This window comes from Meriones unguiculatus, chromosome 12, assembly GCF_030254825.1.
Source record: "Meriones unguiculatus strain TT.TT164.6M chromosome 12, Bangor_MerUng_6.1, whole genome shotgun sequence".
NCBI classification, from domain to species: Eukaryota; Metazoa; Chordata; class Mammalia; order Rodentia; family Muridae; genus Meriones; species Meriones unguiculatus.
In genome coordinates, this window is record NC_083360.1 from 32,503,497 (window position 1) to 32,523,970 (window position 20,474).

At 52.1% G+C, this 20,474-nt stretch overlaps 1 protein-coding gene across 2 annotated transcripts; it reads right to left on the reverse strand.

Moving 5' to 3' along the window:
* Positions 1 to 540: 540 nt before the first annotated feature.
* Sec14l2 (SEC14 like lipid binding 2) lies at positions 541 to 20,248 on the reverse strand. Of its 2 annotated transcripts, XM_021652315.2 has the most exons (12): positions 19,715 to 20,220; positions 17,860 to 17,935; positions 13,439 to 13,482; positions 13,002 to 13,061; positions 12,575 to 12,763; positions 10,966 to 11,061; positions 10,803 to 10,863; positions 10,327 to 10,410; positions 7,102 to 7,208; positions 6,879 to 7,018; positions 6,592 to 6,761; positions 541 to 2,000 (listed from the first exon to the last, which is right to left on the reverse strand). In XM_021652315.2, exons 1-12 carry the CDS (start codon positions 19,766 to 19,768, stop codon positions 1,870 to 1,872), a joined length of 1,212 nt encoding a protein of 403 aa, XP_021507990.1. In that variant the 5' UTR covers positions 19,769 to 20,220; the 3' UTR covers positions 541 to 1,869. The 2 variants fall into 2 exon arrangements, with proteins under 2 accessions (XP_021507990.1, XP_060221540.1); XM_060365557.1 differs by lacking the exon at positions 6,592 to 6,761 and having other exon boundaries at positions 19,715 to 20,248.
* Between the last annotated feature and the right edge of the window lie 226 nt (positions 20,249 to 20,474).

Below are 20,474 nucleotides of genomic sequence, written 5' to 3' on the forward strand. Positions count from 1 at the left end.
CAAAAGGTGGATACCGACTCCCTACCGAGGCCACCGTTTGCAGCCTGTGTCCTCCCTCCTAGGACCAATCGGGTCAGTGGGGTCCAGGGCCCGGCGCGGGTGGGGAAGGTACATCTCTGTCCGCAGGCCTTGAAACACCGGTCGTGCTGGAGCGGAATTGGGAGACGGTCCCTAAAACCACGTGACGCTAATCCCCTGCCTCCCTCCCACCACTGAGTACCCGTTGCAGACGCAGAACACGTTCGCCGCGGCGGTCGGTGCGGACGAACCATCCGACACGTCTTGAACCACCGAATAGGGCAGGGCTTCCGCCCTCACCGTGGAGGCTGTCGGGAGCATCCTGTGCCATCAACAAAGATGGCGCACGACACTCAGCGGCTGAACCGGTCAGGAGGCAACTTGGTAGGACGTCGGAGAAAGTTCACGCGAGAGGAGAGGATTCGTGCGTCATTTTCGCTAGAATCTGCTACTTGGGTTCTGAGAAGTTGTGATTTGGGTCTGGTGTTAGGAAGCCGGCGATGGGCAATGAATTCTACTCCCTTCGTTTTGAAAATTCATTTATTCATTGGTTAATGTACCTAACAGCATTGTAAACCAAGGCCAGGATATACTCCTGAGATATGTGACTAGATCCTGGGTAGGTAGCCTCGGCCCTCTCTGGTCGCTAGCCCTGCACCTGCCTAGAGCTCCCTGCCCTGGGTGAAATGAGTCCGCAGGCTGAGTTCGGGACCCATGCTGCCGGGGCAGGGGTTTCCCGGAAGGGCCTGGGGCCGCCTTCAGGAATTCTGGGCAGCCCTTAACCTAGCGTTTGCTCGCAAGTTGTGTAAGGTCAAGAGGTGCTATTGCAAGGTGGCTGCCCCTTGCCCCTGGCTCAGATGCTTGCTTAGGCAAAGGTCACCTTCCCGGGCATCCTCCCTCTCTGGTTACCTGCGTCCCCAGGCAAGAGGAAGCCACTGCCGTTACAGACCTCCACTGAGAAGGGACTGCCACGCCCTTGCTCAGGTCAGTCAGGAGACCTGTTCTCAGGCACCTTGGGAGACTAGACTGGCAAGTGCACTGACGGCTTTCAATCCCACTTGTCATTTTTGGGTAGGGTTGCTCAAGTGGAGGTTCTCTCAAGTGAGAGGCTGAGGACCCACCCACAGTCCTTTCCTATCTATGATCCCTGAAGTTAATTACCCTTGTGCTTTTGGAGGGTTTCTCGCGTTTTTCCACTGGAGAACAGTGGCTCTGGGTCACTGGCAACCATTAGTAATTAAACAGGCAGCCCGTGGGGCCCAGGAGTTGGTGAGGTTCTCAAGGGGAGAGAGAGAGGGCCTCTGTCTGCCTTCCAGTGTTGACTTGGGCCACTCCTGAGACTTGGAGAGGGGGGAGAGATACTCAAGCCTTAGGACAAAAAGTTTCAAAGAGCTTCAGCTACTCATCACATGTCTAGCAGCCTGCTACATTGCAACCATCATGACGATCATGGAGTTTTGTTCCATGTTCATTTAGGAGCAAGTTTCTTCCCCAGCAGCTAACTTCCCTGAGTGTAACATCCCAACCTCTTCGATTCTAATTTCTTCCCTGCTGCCATCCTGTGCACCCTTCTCCTCCCTCTCTCCCCTGTCACTGGGCAGTGAAGCTGACAGGGTCTTCAAGGTAGACACCATTACAGCCAGTCTCTGGAGACCCCTTAATAGTCTGATGACAAGAACACCACTCTAGCCATTTGTCGTCTTCTGATTCTGAATGGGATTCTCCCATCCAGCCTGAAGTCTTTCCTCCAGCCCAGTTTCATCGGGCTACTAGGTTGTAGGAAAATAACTACTACAAAGAAACAGGAAGACACTGAGGGGAGTGGGCCTGCTGCAGAAGTGGGTGGGGCTGTTATTTGGGGGGGAGTGTCCCCTGCTCATTCATCTTCTCTTCTGCTGCTTTGTCTGGAAGCAGGACCTCCACAGTGAAACTGACTTTCTTGGCATGGATGAAGCTGTAGGTGTTGTCAAACCGCAGGACATCTGAGGGAGCAGAAAACCAGACATTCAGGCAGTTCCCACCAAGAGGTGAGGGGTGGTGAATGGGACTGGGTTTTACTGACTGAGCAGGATGGTCTGGTGAGAGATGGAGGTGAAGGTAGTGTAACAGCCCTTGGTCTTCTGAAACTCAGTCTCGCTGGGTTGACAATGTGCTCATAAAGTGAAAAAGATCATGTATGACAGGGAACAGGCCAAGTGAGAGGAGTGACAGATAGACTCACATCTGTAACAGCTTGGAAGGACAAGGTCTCTGGGACCAAAGGCATGGCTACTTTAGAACAGGTAGAATAATGTTAGCACCCACAGTGGTTGTGATGTCTGTGTGCGAAAGCATGGATTTGTAGTCTATCTGTGTGATCACATTCTTCCCTACAACAACTCTGAATTCAGCAGTAGTCCTTTTAGCTTCAGCTAAAAGGGTTTTATGCCACACAGTGAATGATGGCGGGTTTGGGGTTTCCCTCTGGCTTGCATTCCTGCCCATAGCACTGCCTGATTTGGACCCTGGGAAGCCTGGCCCATTCCGCTTCTCTGCAAACTTTATGAAGTAGGTGCTTGCTCTCTGGGAAGAGTAATGGGGCAGGGATGCTCCCTGCATGCCTGCTCATAATGACAAAAGGATGGGCTGTTTATCGAAGGAGAACAGTTTGTGTGATAGCCCATATACTGGAACACTGTTCTGATATAAAAAGAAACCTCCCCAACACAGAAAGGTTCAGGGCCAGCCTGGGCTACACGCTGTTTATTGAGTCCAGGCTGGGCTGTGTAGGCAAAGTGAAAGGGGGTGGGGATGTATCAGGGAGAATGTCTAAGATGGGGGGGACGCAAAATAAACTGCAGGACAGTTTGTAACATTTTTGTTAATCTGTGTATAAAAATAAAACCTTTTTTTTGGCCTTTTTATTAGTCTTAGCAGGTTTCTGATGATAGCACCCGGGAACGATCCTGTTTTGGAGGGACGTTTTCCTCACAGCCTTCAGTGAGTTTTACGCTATGAAAGTTTCTTCAAGCATATACGTGAATGACACCCATGATCCTTGTGAGTGTGTCTGTGCGAGTACCAGCCTGGCCTGTTATGGAAATGCGTCTCTGAAGGGCTGGACAGTGTTTGGGAGACTGGCAGGTGAGGTGAAGGCTGTTAACTGTGCTTTCCTCTGGGAAGAGCATGGACGCAGTTGGCAGAGATAGCTTCTAAGCCTTGGCAGCCAAACAGGCTTGCTTTTACTCTCACCCTGTTTCTTTGCAGGCTTGTTCCATTTCACTCAAAGGCCCCTTCAAGCTAAGCTAAGCTAAGCATGAGAACAAAAGCATCAGGGTCGCCCTTCTGTGCTGCACTCAGTTTCTCCTCACTGTCTTTCCCTTTTCTCCACCCCCCCCCCCACCCACAACACACACCCAATGCCCCTGGATAAACTGCATTAGGCTGGCAGTCAGCATAGCACCTACTCCTTTTCCTGGCATGAAGTGTCAGTCATCTGTTTCCCATCTCTACCAGAGACCCTGCTGATCCCACACTCCTTCCTTTTGGCACTGATGACAGCCTTGGCAACCAGAGTCCACCGTACTTTGATCTCCTTAGACCAGCATTAAGATGCTTGGCTCAGCAAAATGTCTTCCCTTGAACACAAGGAAGGGCCTTATAAGAGGCACAGGGGAAACGGAGAGTCTGCATGGCTCAGGGTGACACTAACCATGTATTCGCAGGCTCATGGAAGCCCTCCAGTCTAGGGCTTCTCAACATATATTGGGTAACGGGCCCCTTTGAGCATCTTAAGGTTTTCAGGGGCAGTATCCCAAAGGAAAAGGTGCTGTCCTTTAGGGGAACATTGCAGAAAGGGTCATCTTGCCCTCCCAAGTATGTAGTGAAAAAAGTGTATAAATCCTAGGCCTGGGGCTAAAGCTTCAGGTTAGAGCACTTGCCTAGCTTGCAGGAAGCCCTGAGTTGAATCCCTGCTGCCTCATAATAACGACTGTGTTCACATTGACTTCCTTTTGTTTTTCTTATACTACAGATAGAGAATATTGATTTTAAAATTATATGTGTACCATTTCAGAATGGTAATGGGGACGGCAGACGCTATAAGAGGGAAATGTTGGTTCTTAGATTCAGATTCCATGGACCCCAGAAGGAAATCTGCTCTAGCCCATTCTCCTCCTTTTATGGTGAAGAAGACAAAGTCTGTTCTTTAGAGGTGCTTGGATAGTTGGTGCACACTCTGGGAGAGTTGGTGGCAAAGCTAGACGTCCTCAGCAAACAGGCCAGAGCCTAGCCGGCCTCTTCCTACAGTGTTTGCTGCCTCCCTGGCCACACTGTATCTTCCGGCTCGGAGTCCGGACTTTTCTTCATTCCTTCCATCCCTAGCTGAGCATTCTACGCAGTCCGTAAGTGGTTGGGAGAAAAGGTGAAAACTACCCAAACGTTTGCCTCTCCTTTGTTAGTACACCTAACAAGGATCTGAGAGCTCCAGGGAAGGTTGTGTTCATAGCATTTGAAGTTTAATTCTCTGCCAGGTGACCATGCTCCGCTTTGCAGGGGTCACCTCGTCCTCAGAGGCATTGCCCTCCCACAAGTGAGCTAATCTTTGGCTCTCCAGGCTCTGGTCTCAACACTCCTGCCTCCAAATGACATCTGACCCTACCTCGATACCTTCCCATCTGGGAAGGACGCTGTATGCTGTGGCCTGACTCTGCTCTTCCATTGAATAAGCAGATGCCAGGCTTGTAAGGGTTCTTGTGAAGAATAGATTGAGGAAGGACTAGAACAACTAAGGGCTTGCAGACCCATCCTGGTTGTGTGAAAAGGCATTTTATCCCTTGGATATGAGGGAGAAGCCACTGTGGTGGGGCCCTCCTGTGAAAGAACTTCCTTGATCTGAGACTCTCGTCACGTCAAGGAAAAGTGCCTTAATTGCCCCTCGGACAGTCTGTGACCAGGAGCCTCTAGTGTCCTCTCTTGGCATCTACACTAGTTATTTGGTGGGAGAGAGAACCTCTCTTGTCTATACCTCAGCTTCCTTGTCTTTTAAAGAAAAGCCAACCCCGTGGGTATAAAGTGCTTTCTTTGCGGATGACAATGTCTGAGCTGTGCCAAGCCTTGTTCAAGCCTTGCAAAACAGAGTATGTTTCCCCCTGGGACCTGGCTGATCACTAGCAAGAGTGAGCCTGCTCCTTAGGGCACAGTGTATCTGAAGGGAGGGAACCCCGAACTGCATGTTGCTGGATGGAAGGAAGAAGCTGGTGCCTGTGGGGTGAGTGCAGATACCTCAGTGTGCCCGTCAGCACTGCAGCCCAGGGATTCTCCCACCTTGTCCCATGGTCTCTGGGAACGGTCCTGCTCTCCCAGTTGCCCTAATCGTAGTAACAATGATGGATGTGGGTGCTGAGTTGCATACTCTACCTCTGGCCTCGCGCCCATAGCCTCACAGATCCTATCACATGTTCTGGCATCTCTGGATGATCCCAGTAGCAGCAATCAGGAAACAGACTTAGGAAGGCTGAGTCGTTTGCCCAAGTGCACTTGGGCAGGGGTCAAGTCCGGCTCAGGCCCTTGCATGTCACTTTCCTACCCTCCATCCCTTGGCTCTGTCAGAAAGGAAACTAGAAATTTGCCTGGTTTGTGTGAAGCTAGGATATGTTGGCACTTTTTTTTTTCACTATACTACAAACCACTGTAAAATATATTTAAAGAAATAGAGGAAAATGGAAGCCCTCTATAGGTGTCCTAAGTTGGTGTAGACTTCCCAGAATTCCTTTCTGTACACACACTTTTCTCTCTCAGCTTCAGTGAACATATACCATACATGCCATATTTCATGTTTAACTGCTTTACATGAGTTAACACCACAGCTGTCAGTGTGTTCTCTTTAATGGCTACGTGGTGTACAGATGGACCTTCTTATGGCCATGTGCTGTGCCACATGGGCTCTTGGGGACTTCTTGGTTCCTCTGGCTTTATGCGTTTGTAAAGGTTTCTGTCAGACACATTTCAGAAGTATGACTTCTGGGTCTCAAGGGATTATAACCAGTACCAAACGGGCTTCAGAAAGCACTTTGTCGTGTGTAAGCTGCCTTCTCGTGTCCTGCACCTGCTCTTCGGTGAACCTGGAGGCAAGCAGTGCTCAGTGCTCAAAGCTGGCCTGTGCTGGCATGCTATGCCCTGTGATCCCTGCAGGCACAGCGTCAGTTCTGCCTCTCCAGCTTCTAAATGTCGTCTCAGGCCTGGTTAGCCTTGGACAACGCCTGTGTCCCTCATCTTGCAATAGCGCCTCAGCCTCCTAAGTGCCAGGATTGCAGGGATGCTCCATGTGTTCAGCTCCCAAAAGCAGATGCTCTGAACCCCTGTACCTGCCCATTGCAGTGATTCACCTCTACTTGGGAATATCAGGGGGGAGCCCTACCCGGCTGTTAGCTATCTGGGGCCCCTTAAGCAAGCATCTTTTCAAATCTAGCATTCCTCCTCATAGAGTGCCCCTTCCTCTTCTAACACTGTGAGGTGACCAGGCCACCAAGGAAGAGGCACATCATAAGCAGAACCGTGATGGGCTTCAAACGTCATCAAAACCCAGATACTTACAGATGCCCGGCTCACTGCAGGTGAGGGTCCCATCCTCAGGGACCATGTGGGAATTGTATCTCTGGTTGGGCAGCACCTCTGTCATCTCCCCTGCCCGCTGCCGTTCCCCCATCTTGGTCTTCAGGAAAATCCCAAAACCCACGTCTGATCCCTCCGACATAAACTGCCACCTGCAGAGGATATCCACCTGTGTGTGTGTGTGTGTCCATGGCAACTGGGTTTCTCCCACCCCAGCCTACCCGCTGGCACTGACAAAAGCTCAGGTCCCAGGAAGCACCCAGTCCTACCTGAGGACACAGCCGGGGAAAAGGATCTCGTACTCCACTTGGTGGGAGGAGCCTCGGGAAATCTGCACGTTGTGCTCATACTGCTGCTTCACCTGGTCTCGCACGTAATACTGCTTGGGGATGTCACCCCCGTAGTTGATCTGGAAGCAGAGCACAGGGTGAGCTGGGACGCACACCCGAGCTAAGATTCTCTCCCCGCCGGCTTCTAGCCGGTGGCCCATACCTTGGATTTGCACTTGGGATTTCCATCAGGGTCAGTCATAGTGCCTCCGTACTCCACGGGCAACTGGTCAGGGCTGATATGTTTGAGTAAAACCTCCTTCCAGTTTGCTGACAGGAGAGGGAAGGACAGAAAGGTGTCACTAGGCAGGATTTCATACCCGGTAGTCAGCCCTGAAAAGGCAGGAAAGGCTGGCCCTGCCCTGAAAGGAAGCATTAGAAGCTGGGCGCTGGCACTCAAGGGGCTGCAGGCAAGAGAACCATAGTTTGAGCCAGCGTTGGCTCTGTAGTGTGACCGTGTCTCAGGGACACTGTCTCTCTTCATGAGCATGTGACACATGCACAGTACCACTCGGAGTGAGGAAGAGCCATTACCCAGAAAAGAACCCTGCTTGGTCCAGGATTCAGAAGCCCCGGGCTGCTGTCGTGCCGACGGACCAGCTCAGCAGCCTTAGGGACCCACTTCACCCTGAGCTGCCTGCTGGGCAGGATTGTGAAGGCAGCGAAGAAATGAATTAAGGACATGTGAGAAGACTTTGCAAGCTAGTATATTGCCACTCCCTGGAAAGGATACAAACATTAAAATAAGAGCCAGGTGGAAAAAGCAGGGGAAAGTATTCCATGCCGAGAAGCGTGTGGCAGGACCAGAGGTCTCGAATCCATGGGTTCTGACCCAGTGTCACTGAACTCCCGCCTTCTCCCACACTCCATTGGGCTGAGTCATGACCCACCAAGCAAGCACCTTGCTGTAGAGTGACCCCTTAAATGGGCTTACTTTACCTCAGCCCACATCACTTCTGTCCTGCTTGTTTTGGGCTGCTTGGCTGCTTTTTGTTGTCTTTCTAGCCAAATCCTCTCCTGATGGGAGCAATTAACTCTCAAGTGTCTGGTGCTGAGAACCGTTTCCCCGAGAAGTGCCAGCCTGGCACAATGCTTTCACAGTGGAAACCACTCTGACCATGCCGATCATCGGCTGACGACAAGCCAGCAGCTGCAGGCCAGGGACTAGCCTAGTACCCTCAATGCTGATGCGGATACAGAGATGACTGGAACCCTGACCGTCCTGTGTCCACCAACCCTCAGGCGTCTGTGGCCTCGGGGTGATTTCACTGGCACTGCTACACTCCAGTGACCAGCCTGGAACAACTTTTATCCCTCCTCCGTTTGGAGATCTTGTTTCTTCCCAATCCGCCCGAGGCACATTTGGTTGAAAGAATTTTAAGTGTGGGTGGGAGAACAGACCGAACCTCCTACATAGCCCGGCTGCCGGGGAACCAAACCACCTCACGCACGTGGTGGGCGGTAGCAGCGGAAAACTCAGAAACCATAAAAACCTATGACTCTGGGTTTGGGTGTTTGTTTTTTTTTTAATCTTCTCCCAGCTGAGCTGGAGAGCTGGGATAAAACCAGGAGAGGCCTTTCCTTCTCAAGGAAGCATCGGCCACGGCCAAAGCTAGGACTTCGCTGAAGAAGTCTTGACATCCTTTTGTTTGAAATAGGGTCTAACTGTGTAACCCAGGCTAGCCTGGAATTCACTCGGTAGTTTAAACCTTCTGCCTCTCTAGTCCTGGGATACCTTAAATACATCTTTGTCCTTTTAAAATCCTTATTGCTGTGATATGTATGCGCGACGTTGTGTGTGTGTGTCGGGGATGGGGTATGTGTGGAAGTCAAAGGCTAGCTTTTGGGAGTTGTTTCTCTCCTTCCCAAGTGGGATCTGGGATAACAAGCATGTTTACCTGTGGAATGAGCCCAGCCTACGCTGTTGTTTTGAGACAGGGTCTCACTTTGTAACCTGGGTTGGCCTTGAACTTAGAATGTAGCCCAGACCAGCCTGGGACTGGAGCTCTTCAACCTCCAAAGCACTGGGATTCTAGACATTTCACCCTCCTGGTCAGAAGTTGCCACACTTGGTCTTAGCCCAAAGGTCAAGAAGGGATCCAGAACTGCCCCTTGCAGTGTCATTTAAAGGCAGCCCTGCACACACCTTGAGAATCAGTTACTACTGCCAGCTCAGCTCCAGAGCCTGGCCCGGTCCACCCTCACAGCCAGCCATCAGTCACCCCCTGTCGACAGTGTGTCCTGGCTACTCCGGGGGTCACACATTCACCTATGTCCTGGCATCCTCCCACTCCTCTGTAATCCAATCCCTGCTTCTTATTCTGCCTGTACTGAATACCCCCCACACATACAAGTTCACTGCAGACTCCTGGATCCTCGCCGCCCATAGGCCCTGCCTAGTCAGCCTTGGTGTGCCCGCACTTGTTCCACAGGTTGTCCACGCTGGTTGAAATGGCCTATCATCCCCTACTCATGATTTTAACCTCCTTTTACCTCCTCCGTGCAGCCAGTTGAATTTTGCTGTTTTGCTTCCTGGGTAAGTTCCTGGGTCCAGCCCTTCCTCCTTTTCCCTGAAGCCACCGCCGCAGTTTACACCATCTCTTGCATGGGCAGCAGCATGGCATGTAAGCTGGTATCTGGCCTTCATGGCCTTGCTGGTAGGCATGGGTCAGATGAACATGTGACCGTGGCGCTCCCTGCTAAATACTTCTCTGGTTCCCAGTGGCCTGAAGAGTCAGGCCCCAGCCTCTCAACGTGGTGTCCTGGTTTCTGTGCGGCCTGGATCCTGGCTCATGTACTCCGTGCTAAGAGAGGCCTTTACTCAGTGTTCCTCTCTCTGCTTCCTTCCGCGTGGCCAGCTTGCTCATGTCTGCTCCCACCTCAGCTCTAACGGGACGAGTGTTGCTGCTTGCTGTGGCTGCACACGGTTTCCCCCTTTCTTCCGTGTGGCACACATCATGCTGATAAGCGCGTTTGTATCTCCCTTCCCTGAGAGCTAGCTAGCTCTGGCAGAGAAAAGGTATTTGTGGGAGTGGATCCACTCCTACTTGCCCCAAAATGACCTCCACAGCACCCTCAAGCTGCTCTCTCTAGTGCCCTCCGGCTCATTCTCTAGCCTTTTCTCTGCAGTCACTCCCCTGTAATTCTGTGAGCCCCTTAAGGATAAGCACTGGAATTCCATTCATCTTTGACTCTGCATGGTGAGCTCAGTGCTTGCTTCTAGAGTACGTGGGAAAAAGTGTCCTTGTGAAAACACAGGAAGGCAGATCTGTCCCCACTTGCTGCTGCGTCCCAACTACTCCAAAAGCAGCAGACAGGCCTTTACCCCAGAGGCCTGTCGCCATCCCTCTAAAGCTACACATCAATCTGTAGGGTTCAGGCCACTTACCTCCCAGGACCATAATCTTCCTACGAGTGTCTTCACTCAGAAAGGGCTTGATGAGGTTATAGGCCACAGGAAACAGCTTGGGGGCTGGAAGAGAGACCAGAGCACATGAAGCAGAAAGCAAGGGTAACAGTTGCTGCCAGCATCACCTCCCACCCACCTCTGCATGGGGGTGGGGGCCGGGGGCAAAGCCTGAGGCTCAGCCAAGCATGTCGGAAGTCTGGCTCCCAGTCTGTACAAGGGTTGTGACCAAACGGTCTCCTCCTGTGGCATCACCAACCTGAATGCTACTGAGCCAGGTGGCTCAAATGCTCTGGGAACTCTAAAGCATCTGTACAGGTCAAAGGTTAAGGTCAAGGTTAGGCTTCTGAGCCTGAACAGGTCCTTGGGCCTCTCCTTCGACTCGCTCAGTCTGCCCCAAGTAATGGTTTCAGCCTCTTGTTCCCTTTCGGCTTCATGTCCAGAAATTCCTAACTTACCTTTAACAACAAACAGACGCTTCAATGTTTCAGGATAATTTTCTTCAAACATGGAGAGAAACTGTGGAAGCAAAATTGGTCGAGTTTCAGTGGCTCAGGCCTCCAGGACACAGTGCCCTCCATCCCGAGTCAGCCAGACAGAGAAGTCCCTCCAGCCTCTCACCTCTCCATAAGCCTCCACTGCAGGTTTCCAGAGGTGCTTGAGGCCGAGTCCTTCACAGTCATAAATCATGGTGATGGTCTCTATCTTCTTTCCTAGCTACAGGGGGCAGACAGAGGAAGTCCTGTTACTCTGCCCAGCTGTAGAGCTCACCCAATTCAAGGCCAATACTGATCAAACAGGTGCAAACAGAGCAAGCTGCCAGCCGAGAAGGAGGGGGGCTGAGCCCAGGGCTTTTCAGATGCAGATGTCACCTAGACAAACTGTTCTCGTCTAGCAAATGACTGGGTGGATCAAGATCCTATCAGAGTTCCCCTCTGTCCTGCAGATTCTCCTGGTGACCTTTGTCTTCCTGTCAATTACTGTGTGTTCCCTGGGCAGCACCCCTGTAGCACCTGGGCCTCAACCACTTCTCACTCAGGGTCAGATCCTCCCATCCTATCTAAGCTCTAAGGAAGCATCAGGTTGAATCCCTTTTGTGTCCCCAGCCTTTAAGGATTCTGTACGGAGTGGACTCTTTATGAGCATCTGCAAATAACAGCACTGAGAGATCTCCATATGGGTTGCTGGTGTGCGTGCGTGTGTGCGTGCGTGCCACAGTGCAAGTGTGCATGCCGCAGGGTGAGTGTGCAGCTCAGAAAACAACCTGGGAAAGTTGGTTCTTCTCCATTATGTAGGTTCTCAGGCTTGCTGGCAAGTCCATCTACCTGCTGGACCATCTCTCCAGCCCCTCAGTCTTTTTCTTAGTAAGGGAACGGTCACCCTGATCTCTTGAAAACACACTTGGAGGAGCAGGGATTCTGGGTTTGTCTACACCAGGAGTACCCCCTCCCCAAATACTTGCCCAGGGAAAAATTAGTCCAAAATAAGATCTCACTGGCCCTCACAGAAACAAGAGTTTTCCAACAGTATGGTTTTCTTAGTCTTTCTGGGTTTTTGTTGTACTGTGCTGGGTGAGCTGCCTGTTACTGAGCGACATCATCAGCTGTAATGATTTATAGTTTTGTTTGTGTGTGGTTTTGTTTGTGTATATATATCCCGTTTAGCCCAGGATAGCTTCAAACTCAAGACCCCCCTGCCTCAGACTTGTGAACTGTGGGATTACAGGTGTGTACCACTCAGCTCGTTGCAATGTACTGTTTTCTGCTATGGTGAGTGGAAACCCTGGGGCACCATAAGCGCTGTACCAACAGAGCTCCAGCCCTCGCCCTTGTGAAGCTTTTATCAAGCCAAATGTCCTCAAGTGTAAATGACTGCCTTTCATTCTAAGAACTTCCCCACATAACATTCCTTCAGTTTGGGAGATTCATCATAGCAACTATAGATGGCTATTTGAAGTTTTTACTTAGCAAAATGAAAGTGTGACAAGACGGAGGTATAGTTTAAGGTTGGAGCAGAACACTTGCCTAACACACATAAGGCCCTGGGTTCAACCTCCAGTCAGAGGGAACATGAGAAGAAAGATGATTGATGACATTAAGTTCATCTAAAACCTTGAGATTCCGGGTCTATGGAACCCAACCCCTGAGGCTGCACTTCCATCCCTGTGTGACATTACTGCTTCCCCTTGAATGCCTCCACAGTGGTCAAGTCCCCCTCACTGGCCACCCACCTTTGTGGTCTGGTTGGTACACTCCTGCAGGAGCAGCTCACAGTCTCTCATCTTGGTCCTGAGCAGGTCCTGCTTGGAGGCGGAAAATAGCAGACCCTTGGCGTCCAGAGGTCCGATGATGTCGTACCAGACGGGGCAGCCATCCAGGTCGTAGCCACACCTGCCGCCTGACAGATACTGTTGGAGCACCTGGCCAAAGACATAGTAAAAACGCCTGGTGGGCAGGCCCAAAACATCCATGTTTTCCCTAGGTTTATGAGTCTTTCTCTCCACGTCCCTCCCTGGGTGCCAAGAGATAACTATTTTGGAACTACAGTGACTCCTTTGGCATTTTCAGGCCTGTCCCCTGAGGCTCCCAGTCCAGTACACCAGGACACAGACCATGAGTCTAATAAGCATGGGATGGAGTGAGATAATTTGTCCTCACCTCTGGTGGCTGCCAGCTGATGATGTTGTCAATGTCCTTTTGCTTCCGGAATTCCACATGCTGCAAACACACAAAGATTTAGGAAGCACAGGGTGGGAGGAGAGGTGTGTGGTGGGGGTGGGGTTTTGAATAGGAAGGAATAGGTCAGCACAAGGTGATCCTTAGAAGGAACGGGACGGGAATAGAAAAGGAGGCCCCAAGTTTCTTCAGATATCTCAGCAAGAATATCACTCTTGGCTAGTCCAGAAGTAGGAAACCCCAATGTTTTCAGGGAAGGAAATGCACTTTGTCCCTCAGGGATAAAGCAACGGTTGTTGGCTAATAGCTGCGTCACACAAAACCAAAAACCTGTGACAGGAGTGGGTGATGGGTGAGCAGGAGCAGTGCAGGCAAGACATGAGGCTGTGGGAGGAACTGTGGCGGCGGCAGACACTGACCTTCCGGAGCATGGCCTCTGACTTCTGCAGGTCAAAGCTTCGGGCTGTAAGAAAGGCATGAGCAAGGTTGGGCATTGCCCTCCTAAGGACCCGTTCCCAGGCTGGGGCCAAGTCCCCTTGTGGGTTCCCCAGCCAAACTGTCAGATTTGGCTCTCAGCCCTCACTGAGGACTTGTAAAGCACCACAGCCCTGAGTCTGTGGAATAGACAGGTCAAGGCCAAGGCAGTTGGGAACGGGCAGCCCTGCAGCCTTGGGGTCAGAGTATCCTGGCAGCTAATAAGGTAAAGGGTCTTATCTCAGAGAAAGTGAACCCTGGATCCCTTTATCAATCGGCCATCCCACGCAAAGACAGAATTTATCTCCTCTACAGTATAACACCAAGAGCTGAGAAATTGACCCACAGTTCAAAGATGAACACAGCTACCCCAGAATCTGCCGCAGAGCTGAACATCCTGCAAAGGGAGAGAAGTCAGTGCACCTCCGGGCAACCCTGGTGTTTCTCCAGGTGTCTTCCTCATGGGAACGTGACGAGCACCATGGACACTTGACTCAGTTCACCTGAACCCACCCCAACAAATTGTCCTGCCCAAATCTGAACCAAGATTCCGCTGTCCCGAGGCCACTCCCAGGTAACCAGAGCCATCTGCACTAGTTTGTTGTAGGCTGCAGTCTGCTCCAGAGACGGCCCAGGAACAGCATTGTTTCTCCCATCATGCAACAGCCCTCTGAAAACATGAACTCTGTGCTGCCCTCCAGGACCTGCCCTCCCACTGTGCGGCCTGTCTGAGAGCCTTCAGTTCCCACGCTCAGCTTCATGACTTCCCTCTGGATGCCGTCCCCCTGGTCGGGGGCCCTTCCAGGCGAACGTCACGAGCTGAGCCCAGGTGGTGTTTGCTCCTTCTCCAGTAAACCCTAAGAATTCCCTTGGCAACAATCATGCCTTTAGTTCAGTCAGAGCTTAGAGTCAACCGAAACCCCAAATCCTTTCCACCTGTGCTCTGGCTAAGCCTCCAGTCCTGCAGAAAGGCAGGACTTCTTCAATGCATCCCTCTCACATTTCATCGCCGGAGTCTACTTCATTCTGTCATTTAAAGAGTTACTGAGACTTTGCTCCGTTTGGCCTCTGCTCTTGAACCGTCCCTCCTGGCTGTACATCCTCCATGGACTTAATTGACATCTAGATCTGCTGATAGCCTGGAACCCGGACAGGCTGCCCTTTGGGCTGTCAACAGACTCTTCACCACTGCTCTCTGAGAGCAGGGGTGCATACTCTCTGACTTTGCAGTCTTGAAGTCCAATCCTCTATGTTAGTCAGGATGGTATGTCTAAAGGTCTGACCAAACCCGGGTGTGGTGCCTTGGTAGGCTGAGGCAGCAGGGTCTCAAGTTTGAAGCCAGCCAGGACTACATAGGAACTTCAGGCTAACTCGGGCTGCATATTGAAACACTATCTTAAAAAGATGAAAAAAGGCCAGTAAGATGGTTCAATAGATAGAGAAGCATCCTGTTCAAACCCAGCAACCTGACAACTTGGGTTTGCTCCCCAGAACCCACGTAAAGGGACATAACTCCACAAAGTCGTCCTCTCACCTCCCCACCCCCAATCTCTCTCTCACTGTCCTTCCCCCTACCCACTCCCTCTCCCTTCCCCCCCACTACACATCTTAAAATACCTTTCACAAACAAGAGACAGGCACACTCTGGGAGGCAGAGGCAAGTGGATCTTTGTGAGTTTGAGGCCAGCCTGGTCTACGAAGTGAGTCCAGGACTGTCAAGGCTACACAGAGAAACCCTGTCTCGGAAAAAAAAAAAAAGAAACCAAAAACAACAACAACGAGGGGGGGTTGGCTAGGCTGCCACCTCCATGTGTGCCAGATCCTTTCTGGCAGATCTGAGCGGCCAGCCGGGTGAGTTGGGCTTAGGAATTTCCTCACTACCATCCTTCTTCTGCCACCAGCAGCCCTGGGCAGCTTTCAGAATGAACTAATGAGGGTCTGCACCTCAGCTCATCCACCTTCCGTGTTTTAACCTGGACTATACACTGCCTCTGAGCACTGAAGCTAGAACTGCGTCTTCTTCTGTAACAGAGGAGATAGACCGTGGACATGAGTGTCTCACAAAGGACACCCCTCTAGAGGGGGAAGTCCCAGAGAACAGGGATCCAGTGGCATCGAACTGTAAGCACCCTTATCTGGAAGGACTTCTCCAGCCCATCCTTATCCGCCAAGGGCCAACATTCAGGGGCTTCCTCACCATGTCTGTTGAGTCAGGTCTTTCTAGCCTCCTGCTACCCTGCTCAGAAGCCGCTGAAATCTTAGCATGCAGCACTGAACAACAGCCTGGCCCAGGAGCAGCCTGACTGGGCTCTGGTTTGCCCATACCCTGGCCCCGTAAGCTGCAGACACTCAGCTATGCTGTGCTCTCTCAGAGGGTCCCTGCCACCTCTGTTCTGTCCTGTTCGCTGACCTTCCTCGCTGGGGTACCCAGATCTCACTTCTAGCCACAGAGGCCCTGGAAACTCAGGTGCCTGTGGCGAGGGCCTGCAGAAAACCAAACCCCAAGCTCACACCACATTCTACTGCAAACATCTCCTTTAGACTCAAAAGGCAACAAAAACACCAATTCAAATTCGGGATGGGGTCTGAGTAGGCCAGAGCTCCTGCCCAGATAATATGAGTCACGAATGAACTACAGAGGGGACGCTTCCTCCGATCTAAGACGCAGAGTCTGGAACCAGGGGTGTAACCCCGTGGTAAAATGCTTGCCTATCATGCACCAGACCCTGGGGTCGATTCTCAGCAGCTCAAAAACGATTCTGGAGCAATGCTTGGCTTAAGAGCAAGCAGCTCTCTGGGAAGGAGCTGTGTCTTCCTAGAAAGGTGCTGTCCGGGAATGCAGACCCCTAGGCTCTGCCGTGATTGTGATTGTCTTTGTGCCTTCAGGTTAAGTTCCTTGCCCTCTTTCCTCATCTGGAAAATGTAAGTGACCATGCTATGAGAGTGTGGCTGGTGCCAGATGTGGGCCCTAGCTAAACTATCAGGCCTTATACAAATGGTTTATCCCATCCCAGGACTCTGAAAGTAAATGGTTAGTGTCTAGGAAACCATCTGCCAAGACCTCACACTGGCCTGAGCTACGGAGCTGTTCAATTGCTCTCTCTCTCTCTCTCTCTCTCTCTCTCTCTCTCTCTCTCTCTCTCGCATACACTTCTCTTCCTCCTGGCAGCAGCTCCATAGCTGGTTGGATCATCCTGCTGCTGGCCCTTTAATGAGACTACCATCTATCTCCCCCCCCCACACTCCACCCACCTACTTCTAGCTGTAGCCTTCCAGCAAATGCCAGGCCAAAATTTCCACCAACATAGAGTGACTTCATTGCCACCCCCACGCCAACCCTCCACCCCCTGGGAAAGGGGCCATATCATATAGGAGGCTGAGGTGAGGATGGGCAGGTGACACTTCCATAAGCCTATGAGCCCCACATGGCTCTCCTGGGTGCACCTGTCCTGGGGTGTTGCTAGCAGATCTTCAAGAATTATGACAGCTTTATTAAATTTCTCAAAAGAAAAATTGCATCTTTTTAATCTATTGCAAGTGCAAGTCTTCCTGGGCTCAGAATGTGAATGTGCCACCTGGGTCTTATAGTCAACATTTACAACAGAACTCTATGTAACAACTGGAGCTCTGCTAGTCAAACTCTGCAGACTTTTTTTCATTTTTATGTCTGGTAATAAAGTTTCTATAAATAAAAATTAAAGCATGTCGGAAGAGCCCAGAAGAGTGGTACATGCCTTGAATAACAGGAAAGGAAAAGGAAGAGGACAAAAAGGTGCAAGGAGTGGGGTTTTTCCTGATCCTGACAGTAGTAGCAACATGTTCCCATCATGCCACGGGTAGTCCTTGTCATGTCACATCTTGCAAAAAAGCTAGTTACCCTGCCTAATCCACTTCTCAGAGAAGCCTAGAAATCTGTGACCTTAGCCCAGATGGAAGATGGCTAGAACTAGAACTCAGGACCCTGGCTGTGGAGGGGGAAAAGGTACCCTCTTCAATCCCCCCACATAGTGCCTTTCATTCAAGCTGACACGACCAGGACTCTGGTTCTAATCTCGCTCTCCTCCAACTTTACACATAGTAGGGTCCTTCTGGGCCTTGATTTTCCTTCATCGTCTGCAGAGCAGACTTACAGAGTGGATGAAAAGGGTGCCAACACTCCAGACCCAGAGGTTCCAGTCTTTTTTTCTGCCTGTAGCTCACCCATCAAATCCCTTCAGCTCTCTGATCTTCCATGTCTGTATCCTGTAGAAGGGCTTGGGGTGGAGGGGAGGGTGCCAGCCACCTTTTGTCTCAGCTTGCCAGGGTTTCCGGAGGACATCGTTCTATTGTCCAGAACACACCCCTGGCCCAGCTCCTGTTCCCTCACCTCGGAGCCATCGAAGGAGAAAGTAGTCATCTGGATTGGGCAGGGTGGGCAGCACGTCCTGGACATTTTCTCGAAACTGTGGAGAGAGACAGCTGGATGAGTGGGAGGTCCCCGGCCTCACTCTGCTCAGAACGCCCCTCTATTGGGGGTGCTTACCAGAGCCAGCGTTTACACACTGTTATAGATACTGGCTGAGTGAAGTCATGGGCTGTGTTGCTAGGGATGCCGGGTAGGAGAGGAGAGCACAGAAAGGGAAGAGGACACTGGCCTGGCTCACTTATGAGCCATACTGATCTGGTGGGCGAGTGGCTGTGTTCCCAGCGAGCAGTGATAGATAGCAGGCCACAGTGAACGCTGTCTGTGTACCAGCACCTGTCATGTGCACAGCACTGATCTTTGGCACTGTGTCTTACAGTGCCCCTAGAGCCCCAAGAGCTAGTGCTGTCCCCATTTTACAGACGAAACAAGGAAAGCACAGAGGCTCAGCAACACCTCCAACAGCTGGGATACAGATCCGAGTCCAGACCCCAGGCTCCTTCCTCTTCAGTCTTCCTGCTGCCTTGGGAATGGAATGGGGGGCAGAGGGAAGGAAGAGGGGAGTCTCAAACAACTTCGTTCAAAAGTTGTAGTTGGGCTGAATGTGAAAGACTGCATCTGGGAGGGGACAGCTCCAGCAGGTAGCCACAAAAGGGAAAAGCACCAAGAGAGCCATTGAGGTAGGCAGTAACCCCAGAGGACAGCCACCTAAACGGCAATCCCTCAGTACCCAGTACTGAGCAGGGACCCTGCTGCCCTCCCCAAACCTCCGGCCCCAGCAGTGACCTTTATCAGGTTACTGACCTGTAGGACACCCTCAGAGGGGACCAATGAGCACTGGCCACCTCTGCCCTTTGCCTTGGGTCAGCTAGGTCTAGTCAGAACCTCCCCTCCCCCTCCCCTCAAGGCAGCTAAACAGCAAGCGGGAGACCACCCTTCACCAAGGTCCTAACTTAGCCCCTGGGCTGATCACCACCAAACCTGTTTGACAGTAAACTTCGCATGGGAAAAAAAGCCACGCACAGCAGTCACATTTGCTGCCACACTCCAGAACTGCACGGCTGTAGGGCCTCTGAACATCGAGGCTGGACCCTATCAGTTCTTAGCGTGTGCCAATGAGGAGATAAAAGTCTTTCAGGCAGAGGATCCAGCCTCTAAACTTTAATGGAGTAAATAGCTCACTGTCTGTCCAAGGTGCCAAGGCAAAGCCTGGCCATGTCCTTTCCTTAGTGGCATCACTAAGTCTCTGGGTTACCAGAGAAGGGAGGGGGCTCTTCTCTCCAAAAGGAACCCAACCTAGTCAGTCCCAGGGCATCTTAGACTTCACACACAGAGATGCCCCGCGGCCAACCTCCTCTAATTTCATAAAGAGCACACAGGACAGGGCTTGGCCCAAGGTCGCACAGTGACTCGGTGCCGCGCAAGGGCTATGGGAGTCTGCCAAGGAGCTGTCCGGGACCCATCCACACGCCGCTGGCTGCCCCCGCAAGAGGAAGACCTCCCGGAAATGGGAGGAAGCCTGGGGCCCTGCCCCTGTCCCACAGCTCTGCTGCCAGTCCCTGGCAGCCGCGAGGATGAATGTTGCCTTTGTGCCCTCAGCAGCCTCCGAGGGCTTCCAAGCAACCTCCGCTCCCCAGGCGGCACCTCCAGGGCTGCTCGTGCTGGGGATCGCGATGACCGAACTTCCCGAGGTCCTCAGACTGAGCGAGAAGCCGTCCCTGCGCACCAGCCAGCGGGGGCGACTGGTCACCAGCCCGCAGGGACCGTTCCTCTCAGCCGCCAGGGGCGAGGGCCACAGCCGGGCCAGGAGCAGGCTCACCTTGGCCAACGCCTCCTCCTGTTTGGGGCTCAGGTCACCGACTCTGCCGCTCATCGTGGCTCAGCTTCGGGGCGCGGCACCGGCGGCTGCTGATGAAGCTCCGACTCTTTTGCTGCCGCGGCAGCCTCTGGAGTAAAGTCCCAGTCTTTGGCCGCGGGCTCCTGGGTTGGCAGCCAAGACCCGCCTCTTAAAGGAGCCCAAGGGGCGGGGCGAGACGCGCAGAGGCCCTGGAGCCGAGCCAGAATGTCCACTCAGACACCTGAGCTACCTGGGCCAGGCTCCTCATCCTAAAGAAGAGGCTGGAAAGCGCTGACTAATGACCTCTTCTAAGCTACGACTCCACAGAGCCGACCAGGCTGTTCCTTCACCACTTTCCTTGCCCCCAAACGCTGGCAGCTCCCCTGGTACCCACCGAGAAGGGATGCACCCTTAAATGTCTTTCTGCTTTTCAGACCTGTGTTGCTGACTTACGGTCACGCCTACCGGCCCAGCCTGCAGGTCGTTCAGAGCTGGCACCCAGGGTTGCCGATGTAACTCAGTCGGTGGTAGAGAGCTTGCCTAGCATGCACGTTGGGTTGGATCCCCAACACTGCACGGTCACGGCGCATTCCTGCGCATGCCCGTAATTCCAACCTTGGGGAAGTGGAGACTGGAGAACCAGAAGTTCAAGACGACCTATAGTTACTTCTTGATTTTGAGGGGAACTTGGAATACAAACAAACCAAACAGCGTCCACAGCCTTTTCCCCCTCTACCTGCAG

Coding starts and splice junctions, on each gene's coding strand:
- Sec14l2 (XM_021652315.2), bottom strand. CDS start 19,768: ATGAGCGGCAGAGTCGGTGACCTGAGCCCCAAACAGGAGGAGGCGTTG. Junction 12,764..13,001: donor TCAGCTGGCAGCCACCAGAG/GTGAGGACAAAT, acceptor GTCTTTGGCCAG/GTGCTCCAACAGTATCTGTC. Junction 10,864..10,965: donor CAGTGGAGGCTTATGGAGAG/GTGAGAGGCTGG, acceptor TTGCTTCCACAG/TTTCTCTCCATGTTTGAAGA.